At 42.0% G+C, this 21,291-nt stretch overlaps 1 protein-coding gene across 3 annotated transcripts in view; it reads left to right on the forward strand.

Annotated features, from left to right (window-relative positions):
- NCKAP5 (NCK associated protein 5) overlaps positions 1-21,291 on the forward strand; it is a 487,324-nt gene that overhangs the window by 260,714 nt on the left and 205,319 nt on the right. For all 3 annotated transcript variants that reach the window (XM_021296516.2, XM_021296523.2, XM_065069581.1), the window contains one exon: positions 13,472-13,535. In XM_021296516.2, coding sequence (XP_021152191.2) covers positions 13,472-13,535 — 64 coding nt within the window. The remainder of the gene's footprint in view (positions 1-13,471; positions 13,536-21,291) is intronic.

Genomic DNA, 21,291 nt, shown 5'->3' on the forward strand with positions numbered 1-21,291 from the left:
GTTGATGCCATGTGAGCTTTGAGAAACTGGCCTTATTCGTGAAAACAGATCTGGCTGATGTCTTTGGGGAAAAGCATTTAAAAGCCTCAAGGGTTGTTTTATCTGGGATTTCTTGAAGGTGTTTGCTTCTCTCTTTCATGTTTTAAACAGAAAGCTGGATGTGGTCGTTTTTTGGTGTGTTTGGTGGGTTTTTTTTGTAAAATGATGGCAGTACTGTTTTTCGTAATAAGATTTTCAGTCACATCATGAACAACTGGAAAAGTTTTAATTAACGGTTCTGTCCCAACTTTGAGCTATACTAGCTGGAAGGATAACCAGTCCCCAGGTTTCATCTGGTAATGTTATATATGTTATAATGTTATAATGTTATATAATATTCAGAGAGCAGGTTTTAAAGATGTTGTACTGAAGCAAGCTCAGGTCACCACCTGTGAGTTGTTTTTTAATAGCCCGTTGCTATTCAGTCTTCTCTGTTTCATCCCCAGGCAACCACTGAGGTGGTGATTTGACTGTACGTGAATTCAAATGGCTTAATAAATACACACGAAAATGCTGTCATTGCTCCACTAATATGTCTGATGTGCTCTGGATTTCATTTTCAGTGTTATTCAGTGTTAGACTGGTGTATTATATGGTAAAACTGTCATTGGTAACTCAATTTCTGCATCTCTATTTGAACATGTTAGATGGTGTTTTGAATATATTACCCTATGCTGTGACCATTATTTAAAGTGACAACTATAATTTCTATATTAACGTTAACCTGTGTGTGCCAGTCGCTGTTGGGTTCAGTACAAGTGTCGCTCTTTGAGTGGCTCTCAGTCCTGACTGGGGTCCCTGTACATCCCTGTCCTTTCAAAAGCAAGTTTTTTATCTCCTCTTTAAGGTCTACTGAGACAACGAAGCTCAAGTTTGAGGTTCCAATTAATCATCTAATTTGTCAAAACACATAATGAGCCAGAAGCCACTGCCTCTGACTTTATCTGGTTGTCTTTTGTAGACAGAGCGATAGAAGAAACAATTATTAGCATGGATCTGATTTTATTGCTGTAAGGCTGCATGAATATGAATTCGCGTGTTGGGTTACTGAAGGATACTTCAAAGTAATTTTCAACCCACTGTTTTTTCTTCTTTTTGACATAGTGAGATGTGGTTTAGAGCACATTATTTTCTCTAAGGCATACTGGAGCATGTTCCCTCACCGGGGGGAGGATGGAGGGAAGCCCAGCAGTTTATAACATTTTCCAAGGAAATTTGTTATGTTGTCACTTAAAAGTCCCTGTTATTAGCTTTCATACTTTTTTTTTTCCTCTTCACAAAACCAGTTGGTGAGTGAAGTTCAGGGAGATTTATAGAAGTGGCTGAATTACCTTTTCTCTTCGGACCTGTGGAGTCAATAAACAGGATTGCATTCCTGAACCTAAAAACTAAGTGACAATTATTGTCTATCAGTACATCAGAAATACAGTGTATGTACACATTTGAGAAATGTTCTTAGAAAATAGTGATTTAATGTGTCCCACGAACCAACTGCCGCACATCATTAAATGAGACATTGCCCTTCAAGTACAAATCATCCATTTTTACATTTTTACCAAAACTGTATGATTTTATAAAAGGTGATCTTGGCAGAACTTATCTGAAATGTCCTTTAACTGGGAAACATGCTTTTTACTTTCAGAATTAGGAAAAATGGATGGCCATTTTAAATTATTTTCATAATTGGTTTAATTGTTTTCCACTACTGCCATGTAAGTTAAAATAATTTAATTGCACTAATGCTTTTGGTAATAGAGGTCATGGATACGTACCTGTAAAACAGAATAGCTGATTTCACAGCAATGTTGTATATATTGCATGTCTTTCAGCATATGTGCTCAGTCTTGACCAATTATTAAATTGTGTGCTGCAAACCACATTTCTATCATGTCAATAACCTTTCTTCCCCTTCTACTGTTTGTTGCTCCAAAGCATGTTTACAAAATAAAAAGCTACTTGTCCTGTAGGTATTAATATGTGCTTTACATGTTTCTTTTCCCTTGTATAGAAAGAAAATCTCTTCTTCTCTATATATATTTATCTATCTGTCTGATGGGCTGGTTTGGCATGTATTTTGACCCATTCTGATGGTTTCCTGATTACAAGTACTCTGTGTTATGCTCTGCAACCCCGGTGCTCAGTGTCATGGCACAGGGGTTAATACCCATGGAAACTGGTGCTGCTGTTTTTCTGCTGTGCCCAGGGGGTGTTCGTGGCATCTCACAGTTCAGTTTATTTGCTTTCTTGTAAAATGATGTGAGAAGAAATTGTCTCATCTCTCAGGTGAGTTGGTTGGGGAAGGATGGGTTGCGACACAAAATGCTACTCTGAGTTTCAGCTGCCTTTGGCCTTAAAATGGAGACAGTCCCCAGCAGAAATGTGTCCCTTGGGCTGGAATTATTTCTAGGTCTCAATGCAAGAATATTATTATTATTGAGGGTGCAAAATGAAGTTACAGGGGAAAAAACCCACAAGACCCCAATTTAAGCAATAAAGAAAAGGAATCTTTCTGAACAACTTTTGTTCTCCTTTTATGTTCTCTTTGAATGGAAGGTTATTGCAGATTTGCTGGCAGTTTGTGGCAGAATACCTAAAAGTATTTAAATGTTCAGTTAGGACAGGGCATGAGTGACCACGGGAGGGTTATAGAGTGTGCAAGAAAGGTAACTCAGAGATATGAAAGACAGGGCAGTTGTGAGAGCAGCCTGTTAAGGAAAACAGTCCTGATGCTGTGGGCTTTCTGGATGGATAAAAACACATCACGCTGTCCAACACCACCCCCATTTCCCCCAAAAAAAGACCCTGAAAAGCCCCCCAAAGCCCCCAAAACAAAACCAAAAACCCACGAGGTTGCAAAGAGTACAAGGAATGTGTTGTGATGGTCTGGGAAGAAAGGAGTGGAAAACAGGTGGAGGTCAACCATTAATGAATGAAAATCAGATATCTTCTTTGAACTGTAAGAGCAAAACTGAAAAGCTTTGTAGAGAACAAGGAGAAAATATTTCTAAACCTTCTCACAAACAAATGAGAGCTGAGTGTATCACTCAAGCAGAGCAGAAGGAAAGCTGGTTATGAAAAGAGCAGTGGAAACTAAGAGTTTGCTTGAGCTTAGTGTCCAAACTGTTGTGCTTAGTGTCTGAAACAGACCCGGTTGTCTGTAGCCTTCATTGCTCTTGCAAATTCAATGAGTTTCAAGAGCCACTCATTTACTAACAGCATGTGGAATCAGCACTTGGCATGAATGTTACCCATGGAATTTAGGAGCAACTAGGATTAGGAGTAAGCAATGGTCTTCTACTACTGGTTAAAGGTTTGCATGAATGGATAGGCACTATAGGAACTAATAGCAGCCTGCTAGCATTGCTGTTAGTTTATGTCTGAGTAATTTTGGTTATGAAAAAATGTTTCCATGATTTCCAGCTTTATGTGGAACAAAGGTTCTGACTTGATTTTCATAGAGGACAACCATCTAAATTTCAGCTACCACCCTCTCATGCAGCCGCAGGGGGTGAGACTGAGGGAGTGAGAATTCTTTCGTGCTTTGATGCATTGGTTGGGAAAGTTACACTCCTGTTCAGCGTGATGCATTTTATGTTAATAAACAAAGATCATTAACTGAAGACTGAAGTGCTGCCAATACTGAATCTTTCATGAGTAATAAATTCTCATTAAAAATCCTTTAGGGAAATGCATATCCTTTCAAAAGAATTTTCACAGCACATCATCTCCATGTGAGAAATCTCCAGAGAAAAAGTACATGTGAGCAACCAGTGATTGGGGGATTTGTTGAGCTAACAAGCTCAACTTTCAAGTTCTCTGCAAAAAGAAAACCTTGTTTGCTTGCTTCTTCCTTTGTTTTTCTTTTTTTCAAGGTCTTCTTGAGACCAGGCTTAGTGGAAAAAGGAATTATCTTCTGCTAGAAATGGCAGAAGAGGTTCAGGATTCATGACTGTCTAGGTTGGAAAACAAAGATTTCTTCATCTATCAGGAGACAACTTCTATATTCCAAATGTTTCCAGAATATTTCCAAAAACTAACAGCAGTAAACGGTGCAGTAAAATTAGTGTAAATCTGTATGCTATATAGATCTAGTACTTCAAACCACAGAGAATACCCCAACCAGAAACACAAGAACTGAGACTCTATCTAGTCTAGAGAATGGCTTGACCCAGCTTAAGAATGAACAGCAGAGCCCCAGGGGAGATGTTACACACTCACAAGCCAAAAGACCCTGCAAGGAGCAGTTAAACAGAGGGAGGACAACCACAGTTCCCCTAATGGCCATGCAGTGCACAACCTGGAACAGAAAGCTGATTTTAGATCTATAGAAGAGTAGAAGTGCCAAGCGATACACTGGAGAAAGGCAAGATGTGAAAAGTGCCCTTAGACGTAGTGGTTTCGTACTAATCCTTGCTCTCTCTCTCTTCTTTCTTTAATGTGCACTAAAAAGAAAAAAGAAATCTTCTGATGGTTTTGTAGGGAGAGCGGCTGTATTTACGTCACCGCTGTTACTTTTGATTTCACGAAGTCACAGAAATCAAAATCTGACTCTTTCAAAAGTGGCATCTGCTGTAGCAGCGTCTTTCTTCCTTGTGTTGGTGACTGATACGTTGCCAGGGCCCTGTCAGCTCCAGATGTCACTGGCTTCTGTACTTCCAGCAATAAGAGCAGGTGTATTTGGGGATCAGGACCAATAAAGCATCTTGTGGGCACGTGAAATGAGGAACGGCAATTGTATGTGTTGGAAATAAGAGGGGACAAAAGATGGTGGCTTCAACTGTTGTTTTTCTCCCATGGACCCCCCCCATCATGTGGCAATGACCCTGCATCTCCTTCATCACCCACTTTGAACCCAGCTGTGCTCTAAAGCTAAACTGGGAGATTTTCACCAGCCTGCCTGTCTTACCATCCTATTTAAGGAAATGGGGCTCGTGGACCATATACTTGTACAGCAGGTGGATTAGTAGTGTACAAAAGGGGAACGGTAGTGGTGTAGAATTGCTTAGAGAAGCTCATACGAATGGTGCGGTGGCTCTGAGGAGGCTGTCAAAAAGAAGATAAACACTACTGGTTTGTTTTAATTAGAAGGTTCCAACTGTAGGCCTTGTGCTGTGAAAGAGTTCTCAGAAAGAAATTTGATACCACTGTAGAGCGTTTTAGGGCTTTCATTAAACAGACCATTTATGAGTAAAATATATCTTAAATAGCACCTGGCAAGAGGAGCAAGCAGTCCATTCTTGTAGTAAAGGATGGGGATCTGTGTGCAATAACTGACTACATTGTAATTTAAAGTTTCTTTTGCTGAATTAATATTCCAAACTGACTTCTATTAGTGCTTTGGTTCTTTTTCTTCTTGTTTGAACACTGAGGTTTCCATGATGATAAGTCTTTGAGAACTTGACAGCTTGCCTAATCATATAAGTTCCCGCTGTATGCTTCTTGGATTGCAACTTATCGGCAGAAATAATACAGCATTAAATACAAATATTGCTGTTAATGTAACATTGAAATTGATACAGCAATCACTTATGTTCAGAAATTCCAAACTGCAATAGTACTGAATTTGTCAAATTGCTTTTGCTAGGTATCTTATGGTGTGGATTGCAAAACAGAGGTAACAAGGTTTATGGTTGATGTACCACTTTTAATAATAAAATTGTGAGTTAGATCCTGTGCTTATTGATTTGTAGTAGTGTATTTTAGTAGTTTAGGGGATACATTAAACCAGTAGGTTTAAACAGGGAACAATCTGCACAGAATTTGGTCCTGCTAAAAGCTTAACTAGTGCTTTTTGATAAATGCAAGGTAATGGTGGGAGTATTTAATTGGTAGTGTGAAAAACTGTACTTCAGATGTATTTCAGAGTTCAATACTGTAGTGCTGTTCACTTGGTGTTTCTTGGCACTTAAATGTTGGAAGCTTCATCCTCAATGTTGTATTCCAGTTGATATAAAGTTGGTATAACTCCCTCACCTGCTGCAGTTTACTGTTTTGTCTTTGGGCTAATTTTTAACATAAATCTGTAGGTATCTGTCATTACTGTCTGCACACTTTAGAAATTATTAGGAAAATGTTTTGGTTTTGTTTTTTCCCCTCTATTTTTCTGTTTCGTAAAAAAAAAACCAGCTTTTTTCTGCCACTCATGTTCTTCTTCCGCTTGGAATGTCATCCTAAAAGAAAGGCTTCAGGGGAATATATGAGAAAAAGAAGTTGCAACCAAATGCATGATCTCATGAGTAATGGGCATAAGTGAGATGCTCCTGGGGGTTTGTAAAATGATTGCTCGGTATAGTTCATAGTTGTCTTGATGATTTGGCATTGTGTCATACAGACATCGGTCTTTTATCCTACAACTGAATGGAGACAGAATCACTTTTTTTGCCTGTTTTTTCTTAATCTAGAAACTGCATTGATTGTGATGGTTGGTACTGTCTCCATGTCAAGGAAGTGAAAGGGAGGTTGGTGGCTCTATTTATTGTCATTGTAATTGTTTAGCAGTTACTAATGCATGTTATTTAAAGGTCTCTATTTAAAAAGACCTTTTCTCTTGCTGAGTTTTCTACTTTACCAAGGTTTAAAACCATCTCAAAGCTTGAGAGAGGAAAAAAACCAACAACAACAAACTAAAACAAAACCCAATGTTTTAGACTTTGGGTCTAGACCTCCCTGTGTCTGATAGAATCATAGTGTGGTTTGGGTTGAAGGGACCTTCCAGGCTCATCCAGTCCAACCCCTGCCACGAGCAGGGACATCTTCACCAGCTCAGGTTGCTCAGAGCCCCGTCCAGCCTGGCCTGGGATGTCTCCAGGGATGGTTCATCCACCACCTCTCTGGCCAACCTGGGCCAGGCTCTCACCACCCTCAGTGTAAAAAATACTGTTACCCTGAATATATATAGAATTTGAGAGGTGGACTGTGTTGTGGAATCAGCACTAATAGTGGAAGGAAACACCCCAACATTAATAAAATCCATATATTTGAAATGTCTGAAATATCGGTGAATCGTTGAAGTGTGCAGTCTTGCACCAATAATTTTGCTGTTGAAAACAATATATGTCAATGAAGCAATAAGGATTGTCAATGTGAGAGAAGATGTTTCTGTTGGAAACACGTGGCCGTCCGGCCGCTGTCATTGCTTAGGATGGGAGAGTGAGGTGTTGAGATGCCCAGCTGCCCTGCCCCTGCTGGGAGAGTCATTTGTCGTGAAAACAATCCCGTGATCGTGTGCTGTGGACCTCTGATAGCCTTTCCTGTTGTGATTCCTCTGCCGTGGCTCTGCCGCTCTTCCCCAGCCCAAGGCAACCTGCGTGTTCCTGGCGAAGGCTCTGGCTCCACTATGTTCCCCTCTCCTCCGCCTCCTGTCTGACCAGGTACGTGACTCAGCCCTGTGGTGCCCATGATCTTCTTCCAGGCTATTTGTTTTGTATAATATTTGGTGTCTTGCCTGGATGCTTCTGGACAGTAACCAGATGGTTGTCTTTAACTTCTGTTTCACATTTCATATGCATTAAAATTCCCTGAAAATCAGTGAGGAGCTTCTGGAGATTGCTGATCCCTATTTTAGATTATAGTTATAATTCTGTTTTGGTGTGGGTTGTGTGTGGTTTGTTGTTGTGTTGGTTTTTTTCTCCTTGCTTTCAGTGTCACCCAAAGAAAATACAGTTTAAATAAGTTACCGCCTGTTCTGCTTGTCTGGATTTGGCAGTATCATGTCTGGTAGAAGAGCAGTTTAATGTAAGTTATGTTTTCTGTATGCTTATCTTTTATTACAAATTAGCAATAAATAGGAGCCTGTGCCTTGCTGGTGGCTCATCCTATCTATTCTGCTTCTGCTTGACAGCATTAGTACTTCCGTTATTGTAACTCCAGTCTTTGCAATTATTGTAAAAATAATCAAATAAAGCTCGTACTCTGCTCAGCTTTAAATTCACAACGACTATTTCTCTGCGAGATGACTCTTTTATTGCCAGATGTAGTTAAACCGTTGTGGCTGTGAAAGGCCGGCTTCAGAACGCGCACGGCGCTGGGGCTTCTGCAGCACCGCATGCCCCGGTGTCCGTGCTGCTCAGCGGAGGGACGGCTGCAGCAGCATCGCCGCTGCCATCGCAATAGGAGCTGAAAGAGGCGCATTAGTTCACTGCAGCCTTTCCACCCTCGGCTGTTCCCTTGTCACATCTCATAGACTCAATGGGGTCAAGCCTGGTCAGAGATGGATGGGAAAAACCTCCCAGGAAAAGCGGGGGCTTCAGGAAGCTGGGCTTGTGGCTCTCCGCTCGGTCTAGCACCCTGCCCCTGGGTCAGTTGTTAGCACCGTGTGATGTTTAATCCATGTTTAATGGATTTTAGCAGTGGTTTTTCTGGTTCGTTTGAAAAACAATGCTGTGGTGACAAGTAATGATATGGGGAGGGGAAGTTATAGAGAAATAATGTTGGTAGGTGATAAATAGGAAGTGGTTCTAAGGTGCAGTGCTTAGGGACACCTTGCAAATTCAGATTCTGAGTCTCAGTTGTTTTTATGTTTGCCATACCTCTGCATGAACACAGCATTTAATCCCCTTTTGAATCTTGCAGCTATAGCATGGAGTGGGAAACTCGGTTTGACTTTCTCTGCTCCAAAATAACCTGCAGAAGGACTGGCTGGCACAGAGCTTGGCCACTCTCCACACAATCACCAAACATAAAACAAATGCTAACGGTGTTTTCAAAGCTTGAAGAAATGGGTCAAGTGGTTGTTTTCCAGCTTTACAAATAGTTAATGTTATAAAATGAAAGGAGAAGTTGGGCTTCGTGTTACGATGCAGAACTGACTACTTCTAAATAAAATCACTTTGGAGTGGAAGTTTCCAAGGGAGGATGAAACATGAAGAAATCACTTTCATGGAGGAAAAAAAAAAAAAAAAGGCGAGAAACAATTAAATGAGTTACTTGGGAGCCATCATACCTATTACATTTTCTCCGCCTTCATTCCCTGTGTAGGAAAATAATAATTTATTTAGGAAAAAGGGAATAGGAAAAGTTAAAAATCTTCATGTGTCAGCGTTGAAAATGCAGCTGTGTCAGTGCAGCCTGGCAGGCCAGGGGCTGCGGCGTGGGAGCACGGCAGGAACGGGCCATGTCAGCGCTTGACAGCCCTTGTCTTCCCGGTGGGTCGTGGAGATTAAGGGTCACTGAAGCATCAACTTACGTTTCGGATGATGCTACTAGATGTTTCCCATTCTCTTTGACTTCTGATTGTGTTATTCACTAAAATGATCAACTTATTTTTCTTCATGGAAACTGTAAAATCATCATCTACCACTGAAGATATCTCCTCATTCTGTATGTCTGTTTTGTCAAATGAATATAATTCAGTACATTCAGTACTGTATCCACCTTTATTTCATAACTTTATCCAGAAGGTATTTTAAGTAATACTTCTTTTGTGTTAGATGGAGAAGCAAAGGGCCTGTATTTAAGAGCTTCTCAATCTGAAGTTTCAAAATAAAAATGAAAATCTTATTTCAAAATTTGGGAAGCTGAAGTTCACTGCCAGAGTTTTCTGTTTTGTTGTATTGACGTAAAATAGCAATATAAAGAAGGACAACTAAGCAAAAGGGACTCTTTCACACATCCGGAGTAGCTTTTCTTGTGGTGTTTGATCTGAGCATCTGTTACCAGGTCAGGAACAGTATCAGCATTTGCTCAAAACTATGTGATAGGCGGGGGCTTGTGGCTGTGTCGACTGACCCACCTGTACCCCTGTGGTTTGGGAGAAGTTCAGGTATCAGAGTTCAGTAGTGAAGCCCCAAGCTGTGTGTGTTACGTGTCACCGTCATATGATAAAGGGTTTTTTTTGTCTGGAAGTTGAATGAGTTGAACTGATGGGGAGAAGTGAAGGAGAAGTTTTAGTTTAAGGAGAGTTCAGAATTTGCAGGATTATTTAGCGCGTTTATGTTTTTCTTGGACTAAATGTGCTTTCCTCAAACTGTTGTTTTTTAGAACAAGCTACTGCAGCATCTACTAGTGATACTGAGACTTGAAATGAATCTTTCTTCCATCCACACAGTGGATGCTTGTGTGCTTGGTTCCATCTGGAAAGGATATAATTGAATCCTTGTTTGGCTCCTTTAATTATCTCTTTGCAAAGTCCTTGGCTGGGAATTTTGCCACATGCAATGCAAATATTCAAACTTAAGAGCATAAACTGTGCTTTCAAAAAGCATTTTTGTAAACCTTTTATCATTTGGTGTGTTTTTCAAAAGCGAACATGAGAGCTTCTCAATGAACATGTTTTAATTTTTTAAATCCTCAGAGAAGATTTTGTTTTCTTGCAGGTTGGCTGTAATTGCTAATTAACTTTGTTAATTAATCATGCTATAGGGATGAAACATGCTTGATTAAAAATAAATAAAACTGTATAGCAACAAAGTAATGTTACTGATTTTTCCTATTTAAAAGCAAAGATTAAAAAAACAAGATTAACTTCGAAGCTGCATGTCAAATATTCTTTGCATTTGAAACATCTCAACGACTAAAGCAGCTAAAAGCTTATTATTTTTGCAGCTCAGTGGTAGTAAAATGCTTATCCAATTGTTACACCGTGTTAAAAAATGAGGGCTGAGAATAGTCACTGAAGATGCTGTCTTAATCAAGACTGGGATGGTGGGTAGTAGCAAACAGGTTTATTTGGTTGTGCTGAAAGTCCTTATTCTCGCTTGTCATGTATCTTACATGAAAACTCCCAACATTGCAAATTGGTGTTAAATGTTGTTGGCTCACAACAGGATTCTGACCACATTTCTCACCCATTGTACCGGCACACGGTTGTACAGAAGTGGTGGCAATGGCTTGCTGCGGGTGATGGGCCAAGGGCGTCACCGGTGAAAGCTCCTGGAGTGACCTGGGGGTGACAGTGCGCAGGGCACGGGGAGGTGACGGCAGCGTGTGCGGAGCTGTTCCCGCCAGCACACGGCTCCTTCGGCCGCGAATGCCGGCGGGAGGGAGAGGATGCTCTGGGACCTGTGTGAAGTGGGAGCACAGAGTCTGCCTGCCTCAAAGTTGGCTTATTTTTAGACACTGCTGGAACAGATGGCTCCTCTGTATCCACTGTTGCAGGTTTTTTTCCTCGTACGTGATGTTCAGGTTTCTTTTTCATTTTCTTACATTGAGAAGTGGTTCTGTTCCTAATAGCAGCAATGTTGTAAACACAGTATGAGAATTCCAATCTTTGCTCTCCCTCGCTGGGAAGATTGTTAAGGAAGCACTTTGTGAACCTCAGCCAGGATCCTCGCCCAGGGAAGAGGTCGGAGGAGCCCTTTTTGTGGACGGAGCTCAGATGGAATGTACTCTGATAAAATTCCAGGATTCCAGAAATGGGGAACTGATACCATAATGGAGGTAACATGGAGAGAGCAAAGTAGGAGTGTTCCTCCTGTAGAAGGAATAACTAAATAAATATCTGCAGACCACTGGAAGGAAGTGTAGGAGGAGTGATTTGTAGGGGTTTTTGTTTGTTTATTTCCCCCCTGCCCAGCATCTTTTATCATAAAATACTTTTAGGTATTTGTTTTGTAATTAGAAAGTCAAAACCCCCTCAAAGGGTATGCTTGCTTACTCACTGAAACATATTAGGGCGCTGAAGCGGTGCAAAAATGCAAGGGGCTATTTTCAGCAGATGAACTAAATCCTTAAAATAGGATTAACCAATTTTGTAACTTGCCTGTGATAGTATCCAAGCAAGGAAGAGGGAGGGCGGTACACGTCTTTTAGAAGCTGTTTTTAGGATCCTTAGGTTAAGGCTATCAATGCTGTGCTAATGCCACTTGTCAACTGTCAGTAATTTTTCAGATGCACTGAAGAGGATCTTCATACCATGCTGGAGTAACACAGATGCCATTTCCACTGGACTGTGTCTGTATCATCTTCAGATTTCGCCATTCTTTAGGAGTTTTGGCGTCGTATATGTTTACAAATCACAATATCGGCAGTGCCTGGTATCAATCTGGTTGCCGTGCCTGCAGGGTGCCCGGCAGCCAGCGGTGTGGGGAGTGTTGTGGGGGTGCAGCGAGTGCCTGGGACAGGCGACTGTGAGGGAGAGTTAAAATATGACACAAACAGAGAGCGGGGACTGGTTTGGTGACCCAAGCATTTGTCGAGCTATGACTGAGTAACAGGAGTGCTGTCATTCCTGCACCCAATAGGTACATGCAGATCTGCCTTCCCTGGCAGAAATGGTTCCTGAGAAATGACTTGCGGAAGGGGTTTGAAAGCTGCTTTTATTGCAAGAACAGGAATAAAATATTGCAGAACATTTTGCTTTTCATGCTGGACAAGGGTGACCTAGTCAATGACTGGACCAGTTACCGAGCCTTGGGAAGATCATGGGCCGCCAGATAAGGGATATATTCTGATTTAAAAAATCATTTTACTCAAAGTTTTCAAAGCTGATCGTCTTTTGCAAATAATTTATTCATCTGCAAATTTCATGTTTCGTTGTGTACTAATAAATCCTTCATGTATTGATCAGTTCCTCTGACATTTCTGCAGGGCGCTTTTGTTTCAAAAATAGATATTCTTCTTTAAAAATAGCCTAGTTAAAAAAAAGGTATTTGTTTTTCTTAAATATGTAAAAAATTATGGTAGGTTTTTAAGTCCCACTTGTTCTGTAAAGTATTTTCTGCTTTGTTGAACTTGCAGAGCAAAGTTCTCTCTTGCCGTAGCCCTCCTGCATTGGGCAGTTCCTGCAGCATCCTCCACTGTCTCGATTTTGCAGTTCACATGTGTCATATGTGCTGTCTTCCCACTGTGAAAATCTTTCATTTTCTACCTTATACCAAAACCCTACTTTTATTCCTTTCTTACAACTTTTCAGATGAACGTGTCTTTTAATAGCCAAATCCTTAATTAAGCAAATGAATTGTTACTTCAGTTGAGCGAAACATTTGGGCAAGGATCTTGTATGAAAAAAAGGCTGATTAAAAGAAACTGATCTAATAATTCAGTAGTTGCAAAATGCAGCACAATATGTTAAGGAATTGAATAGACTTTTAACATTCCATTTTTATGGATACATTTATTGATGATCTAACAGCCTTCTAGCTTGTGTTAATATATTGCGGAACAAAGCCCATGTGCAAGGCTGTAGGAAAATAAATGACACAATCTGCTTTGCACGGTCTGTTTCCATATCGCCGGGGTGATGAGCTACTTTGTTGTTTGAACGGAGCAAATGATGTTTAGATCCAGTTGATTTATTGACAGTTCTGTCAAACTGCCACAAAATATAACAATAACGCAGACGCTACATATTGCAGAGGACCATGGCGAGGAGAGCGGGGCTGCCGGGGGGGTTACCCCAGCGATGTGCAGGAATGCCACCCCGACAGGGACGCGCTGCTTTCTCTCCACCGGTCAAAAATGAACTGCTACTCACGTGCTTTTCTTCTTTCCGCAGGGAGAAGCTGTCTGTGGCTCGGCTGCAGCGAGAAGTTGCACAGAGTCGGAGTGAAGGAGCAATGGTAAGCTGCGGCAACTCGCTGTTTGCAATTCTCATCTTACTACTTCAGGACTTAGATGCCGTTTGTCTTGCAGAAGATGGTCACCAAAGCATTAAAACTCTCTTGGACATAATGATGGGTTGCCAATGATGTACTGATGTATTAATAAATCTGAGGAAATCCAAGGCTCTATCTTGGCTTCCTTGGAAGAGCTGCAGTAGAGGAAAGCCATTTCCTTTTCCCTGCTGATGGTCCTTACTGAATTGGAAGCAAGACAAGCACAGAAAGCAGTTTTAGATCAAAATGCAGTAGGTTTACTTGCCTGTTAGCCCTCGGCAGAAAAATGGAAGAATGCAAGCATGGAAACTTAAAAAGAAAAACAACAAACCTCGATCTGATAGTTTTGTAAATCATGTAATGTTCCTATATCTTCATTTTTCACGTAGCAATTTGTGAGATTAGGCTTGTGAGCAAAAGTTGAAATGGCAGATTTTTGGTTAACCGCAAATCTCAATTTATAGAGTGCCTTATCTATACAAAACAATTTCATTTAGGAGCCAACATGTGCTAAGTGTGCTTAATTACTTAATATCTAAGGAACTCTTCCCATCTGTTAAGGAGTTTGTTTGTCCCTGTCTTCAGATAAAATGTCTTAGGCTTCCATGGGATAAAGCAGACTGGTTCAAAAACCTTAAAACCCAAACCAGTCCCCTTGAATGTTCTCATGAAGCTGCTGCTGATTTGAGTTGCGTGGTTTGCTATGAAAGAATTGGTCCAAGTTTGTTTAACTTAGTGGGGGGAAGCTGTAGAGGGTGTCTGGGGAGCAGAAACTCCGCTAGCTGTATGATGCGCGGTCCTTAAAACCCTTCCTGCCTCCAGTGAGGGTATTTTATGAATTGTTGTTGGTGATTAATACAATGAAATGAGATCTGGAGAAACCTACGTGACAGGTAGGATAAACCTGCCGTGAATCCATAGCTCTCAGGGCAGCTCCAGCAGAGCTGGGTATGCATTGCAGGGGCCTCTGCTGGGACAGGGGCTTCTGGGGGGTCTAAATGCCTCACAGGGAAGGAGATGAGTAGGGTTTGCTCAGGGAGAGATTGCTGATGTGCTCCGAGCCCCTGCGGGGTGCCCAGTTTGGCCATCCCATCCCACCGCGCCCGTCATGGGTCTGCAGTGTGGTTGGGGTGACCACCAGAACACTTTGAGATGGGGTTGAAGCAGTCGGGAAGACTGGCCACTGAGCAGTGTGTGTGTTTTAAGGCAGAAGTCCTGGAGGAACTGAGAAACAAACTTGTATCAGATCAAGCCATAATCCCAGAGTCTGTGACTGAGATAAAGCTCCTGGTGCCTCCAGGAGGAATTTTGCCTGAGGAGGAATAGCAAAGATCAGGCATTGCTTTTGCAATTCCATTCTACTTCTCAGTATAAACAATTTTCAAAAGCTGGGCAGTGCTGTTTACTCTATTTGAAATGTTTCCTTTAATTTTTTTAAACTTTAAGCTTTCCCCTGGAGGCATAGAAAGAATATATTGAGTGTAAAATATACTTAGTGAGATAACCCGAGACTTTATGAAAGGAGCAATACTGATTAACCTCCTAGACCTGGTAATGCTGCTGGTATATGCACCCACCTGGTGGCCTCATCTCATGAGGGTCAGGCACTACTTCTGCCTTGTACTGTGGGTTTGTGGGATTAATCAGACAGCCCTGCTAACCACAGGGTAATTTTGTATAATTTGTTGAGAGGCCGAGTGTTGTAACCCATTAGGAGCTGATAGGTAGCTCTCTGGGGGCACAATCTTCCCCCAAGGCAAATACTAGGTAGTTTTTCTCCTCTTCCCAGCGGGGTAATTTCCACAATTATCCTACAACTGTGGCTGAGGACAAGTGTGCCCATAGAGACAGTTGCTTTGAAGCTGTTGACGTGTGGAAAATTCTTTGTGTCTCAGAGCTCAGAACCAGTGATTTTAATATGAAACACAGCAGTTATTAATTAACATTAATGAACTTGCTTGGCTGTGAGGGGTACAGGAGCAGTAAGGGTTCAGAGGATGGAGTATTTGAACGCAGGGGAGGCCAGAGATGAAGTGACTCGAGCCGGCTGCGTTCTCGGGGCGTGCAGCAAGGAGCCTGTGACGCACACCAGATTCGGGGCAAACACTGCAGAAAGATTCACAGCGAAATTTCGGTGAGGGATTCTGAGCAAGCAAGCCTTTGGCAAGCAGCAAGGCTTTCCCTGGGGCAGCACTGGCTGCCAGCAGCAGGCCCGCAGGGTCCGGAATCCCATGTGCTACTCTTCAGTGTGACTGACGGCCCCCCAGGACGGCTCGGGGCCCTGCGGGGCTGGTGGCCGGGGCCAGTACCAGCTGGCTGCAGGGCGCCCCAGGGCTTGGCTGTGCTGTCACCGGCTGTGACCCTGGATAAAAAGGGTGGCAGCCCCTGCAGCTCCCCTGCCAGTGACAGGCCACAGCTTTATTTAATCACTAATTAGCTAATTGCCTTTGCTTACTCCTGTTTTGTTCTTTGTTGTGCTACTTCTAATAGATTGGCATGAAGGTTTTCAGTGAACTAACTCCTTCATTTGGGAAGAGTGCAGGTACGGCACCTGCCACCTTTAATGCCTTTCTCGGTCTTGTGGAGAGCATTTTTATCCTGATGTGAAGCGGGGCAGAGAGCTGGAGGGGCCCTGCTGCCACCCTGTGTCCCAGAGCTCTGCAAAACGTCACACAAGCCTCTTTTTGCAGGAGGGCACCTCATTCAACACCGCGCTACTGTTCCTTGCTTCTTTTCCAAAATGTTATATTTCGGTTTTGCAGTCACAGATGGGTCAGGAGGGTAAGAGGTGACCGCATTATGTCGACCCACACCCGTTTTTAGGGTGAGCAGGAAGCTTGTGCCTGTCCCTGTGTGTGCTGGAGGGACACATCACAGTATCACAGTATGTCTGGGATTGGAAGGGACCTCAAAAGATCATCTAGTCCAATCCCCCTGCTGGAGCAGGAACGCCTAGGTGAGGTCGCACAGGAACATGTCCAGGCGGGTTTTGAATGTCTGCAGAGAAGGAGACTCCACAACCCCCCTGGGCAGCCTGTTCCAGTGTCTGTCACCCTCACTGAGAAGAAGTTTTTTCTCAAATTTAAGTAGAACCTCTTGTGTTCCACATGGTGCGGTGGGTTTGCCCCGACCTTCCTGTTTCCCGTTTGGCACCTTTCTGATCACAGCACAAGAAAGCTGTGGATACGTTCCCCTAATGCCTTCCCAGCACAAATTGGGTAGAGAATATGCTATTTAGTATTTCTTTACCTGTAGTTGTCAGGTAGCCTTTGCCTTAACCTGCAGCCAGCTCTTGCCTTTTTGCTTGTGGTCCTTGGAAGCGATGAGCAGGGAAGGCTCCCGGTGCTCGAGTTTGCCCAGCGTCACAGGAACCGCTGCAGCGATGCGGATGTGTACATAAAATCAATAACAAAAAATAGATATGGTGCATGTGCTGTAGAAACTATTTAAGCTGTGGTATCTTTGCTTAGAAATGGGTTCATGCATCCATATAAATAACATATGGTGAGTGATGATGAACTGCATTTTATGAGATGTTTTTCTGAGGAGACTTCAGCTGAGGTTGAGGATCAGACAGTATGTATGATATATGTATGTACATGATACTGGTGTGTCTGTCCCACAGCACTCCCTGTGAGAAATGTATTTTTTAATATGTCCCAGAGTTACATTTTTCATGAATGATTTATTATTGGAAGTAGGTATTTATTGGATGGTACTAGAAAACATTAAATGAATACTTCATTGCAAGATAAATGCTTATGATCAGAAATGTATGAATAACCTGTGATATGTTTTTTCCATGTGGTCTTATGAAAAATCTGATACCTCATCTATAGGGCTGAGTATGTGTTTATAAATGACTTGAATTAGGAGAACTGAATAAATGTAGGCAGGGAATACCTGACAATTGCTCAGGTTTCTTTATTTCATTGCGAGGTGGCTCTTCCTGTCACTTATAGCCTTTAATTTCTCCATGTGTGTGTTGGGAATTTTCTTAGTCATGTTTCTTTTGACTCATCAAGGATATTTGACATTTTTGTAAAGGCAAAGAAGGTGATCGCTTCATGTGTGTGCAGTTTGCACTACATTTGATGGAGAACTGTGCAGGTGTCTGTGGTGACAGAGATTCCATTATTAAAATGAGCAGCTTTCAAAATACATCACAAATTTATTTCAAAATACAGTGAAGACTGAAAACTGCTTTATTCATCAAAGGTTGTTTTTTTGCATGGTATTTTGGTTTTGTTTTGTGTGGGTTTTTGTTTTGTGGGTTTTTTGGCTGTTTTTGTTTGTTTTTCCAACCTTGAATCCATGACTTTGAACCTTTAGGATACAGAAAAAGACCAGGAAAAGTGTTACTTTTTATGAAATATTCTTAACCATGAATAGCGCCAGGTTATGAAAAATAGGAGAAAAATGTTGCCACAGTTACATAGCAGAATTCTGGTAGCAGACTAAGTGTTGTGATAGCAAAACATAGAAACCTGAAATGGACCAAAAGTTTACACAATTATGTCATATTTGAGTAAATCAATTAATTCAATAATTACCCAGAAAAAATGCCATTTTAAAAATATATTTGGTACCTTTATTTACATATATGTTACACAGTTTTGTTAGTTGGTACTTCTGCATCCAAGTCCTTTAGTTCTACTGCATTTTCCATTAGTTCAGTGGCCTGTAAGCTACACAAAAGAAATTGTACCACTCTGGCAATTTAGCTGTGAAGGTTAAAGTGGGATGATATTGCCTTTTATATCTACATGGATTTCACTTAGGGTGGGCCCGAGGCTCTGATTTACCGGGTGTCCTGCTGCGTCTTTAAGTGATGCAAAGTGATGACCGGGGGCTCTTCCCGGTACCCGTCTATTCCACACCTGCACCCTTTTGTTAGAAACCCACCGTGTTAAGTGAATGTGAGGTCCCCACTGAATAGGTTTCCACCCTCTGGTAATCCTTCTGCATTAGATTGATTTATGAATGTATCAGATTCTTTGTTAGCATGTAAACCGCTAATTAATTTAAAGCTCTCTGTGGAAAAATTAAAGCCCTGGTTAAGGCTTTCAACAGGCTCAGATGGTGCTAATAATGGAAAAACAAGTTATATTAATGAGTTTTGATGCGATCAGCAGAATTCTTGCTTTACAAACAGTTTTTGCTATAAAACAGTAGAGACTGCAAGTTTATAAATAAAGAGTGGAAGAAGTAAAAAGGAAAGGCAGAAAAAAATCGCACCGTCAGTAAGATATGCCACTATTAGGAGGAACAGAGTCACTTCTCCTTGTTACAACTTTCTTAAACATAGTGTGTTTAGATATAGGTAATGGCCTCTTGCAAAGCCGCAGGAAGTGCAAGCTGGTCTTTTTTCTAGATGGAAACCCAAGTTGTACTGTAATCAGCTCTGAAAAGATCTTTGCTGCTTCTCCTCATCATGTGCTGCCAAATTGGAGCGTTCACATGGAGACGGATGTGTTGAAGTGCAGAAAAGGTCTTGATTGAAATCGTATTAAATTCAGTAGAAAGTCTGATCATATTCTCTGCTTTTCCAAACTCTGGGCTGGTTTGTATGTAATTTTAGTTGTTTGCTCTTTCACTCAAATATAGCCTTTTAATGTGGCTGCTAGTTTTTGATGACAAGAAAGAGGACATGAGACCCCAGCTTGACGATGCTTTGTTGAGCTGAGTGAAATGAAGTTGAAACTAGGAAGTCAAATCTCCATCTCTTTTTGTAGGAAATGCAGAATTATAGTGGCAGCCCAGGATCGTAGGAAATTGTGCTTATTTCTCACCTCTCCCGGGAGCTGCATTTCCCTCTCCTGGCTCTCAGCACCGCCAGGGTGCTCTGCCTCAGGCCACCAGCCCGGCTCTGTGGTCACCACAGCTGATGTTAATGCAGCCCCATCAATCAGCTGGCAGGGAGCCCTCTGAAAAGGAGCACGGGCAGCATGGTCACAGGCCCAGCTTCTAACATCTGCACTATGTGCCTTGTTTTCACAGAGGAGGGGGAATCCTGAGGTTGCTCGTGAGCTGGGCTCTTGCAGATGGCAGCACAATGTCCTGCCAGTAGCGCGCAGGGACTTTGTCACCGTCATGATGAATCTCTGCAATCGCCTCCAGCAGCTGGGCAGGCTGTTGCTGCAGGAGCACCCAGGTCATTCAAAAATAGATGGTATTTAGTAATAAATGAAGTGTTAAAGATGAGGTACAAAAGGCTAAATTGTCTTTCCCAACTTCTGAGTCCTTGCGTCTATGAAAACGTCTATCTGTGCTTTAATTAGAAGGCAGCAGAGAGAGAGAGGCAAAGTCGCTGTTTTAAAATGTCTATTTGAATATTAAATATCCTAAAGCGGAAAGAAGCAGTCTGACCATGTGCGGTCTTGTCTGTGAAGCTGTGTATTTATACACAGCTAGCCATGCTGTCTAGCTCCTTTTTCTTAGAAACTCCGTCATACAGCCCTCACGGAAACTCAGTGACATTAGTAGTAGTTAGCATCAATCATGTTTACTGAAATCCTTTGCGAGCCTAGATTGGTGCTCCTGGACCTCATTAATTGTTCATATGTCATTAGCCCAAATATCCTCTTTCACAGCTTTGCAGTTTTATCATAAGTGGTTCTAACAGAAAAGGTTTTTTTAATTATTATTATTAGTTTTTAGTTCTTGTGTTCTGAGTATTTTTTGTTGCTTACTTCAAATCTCTAAATATGTAGACATTTTCAGGGTATGTAGGCATTTTCAAGGTATTTTAAGCCTTTTATGAATCTAAGGATTCTTTATGACTTAAACTCGCTGAGACCTTTCAACATTCATTTTTCATTGAAAAACAAAATAAACCCAGTTGCTCGCTCTTCCCAAAACAAAAGTCCCTACCCAGAGCCTGGTGGCTTCTGCTCACAATCCTCTCCCTCTCAAAACCAGCATTGCTCTTTCCTGACTAATTAATTCCAGCGTCCAGTTTATTCATCAGATTACACAACAAATCGTTACAGATCAATTTACGTTATGCCCCTGTTGCCTGCAGTGTCAGAGGTGGTGTGAGCAGCCGGGGAAGTGCTGGATGCTGCGGCCAGCGCCTCCCCGGCTGGGCTTTTGCACCAGGAGAGGGAGCTGCAGCCATTGGAATCGCCACCCACCTCCACAGCCCTGCTGGAGAACGGACAAGCTTTTTGGCTTCACTGGGAGTTTTGTGGCGTTGGAAGGTAATAGCTGCAGTATTTTAACATATGCAGGGCTTTGAAGGGCTTCTTGGTACTTGCCGTCGCAAAGGCAGCAATACCCCGTCCTTGGGTTTGGTGTGTTCTTGCTCTGCTCGCCGAGGATGTTATGTAGGCACCGGCACTGCAAGGAGGAGCATTGCTTATATCTGAAAGAGCAGAAGTAAGTTTTGTCCCTCAACTGGAACTCACTGAAGGGGTCTGTCTCTTCAGCAAGTTTCTGCAAGTATTTAATTGTCATAAGGAAAAAGAGCCAAATAGAATTTTGTAAGAAACACTGAACACATGAAAAATACACTAAGATGTATTTATATATGGTCTGAAAGTAAAACAGAAGCAATCCGTAGAAAGTATGTCATATCAAGTCAATTGCCCTCGAGTAGAACTAGCCATGTATACATTAAGGAAGGCAGGCAGGGGATGCTGCAGTGCAGCAGGGGCACACGCGGTCCCGTAGCATCCGCGGGTGTGTGTAACATCACGGGGGCACTTGGCTGCAGCAT

The sequence above is a fragment of the Columba livia genome, chromosome 7 (genome assembly GCF_036013475.1).
Source record: "Columba livia isolate bColLiv1 breed racing homer chromosome 7, bColLiv1.pat.W.v2, whole genome shotgun sequence".
Classification (NCBI taxonomy): Eukaryota; Metazoa; Chordata; class Aves; order Columbiformes; family Columbidae; genus Columba; species Columba livia.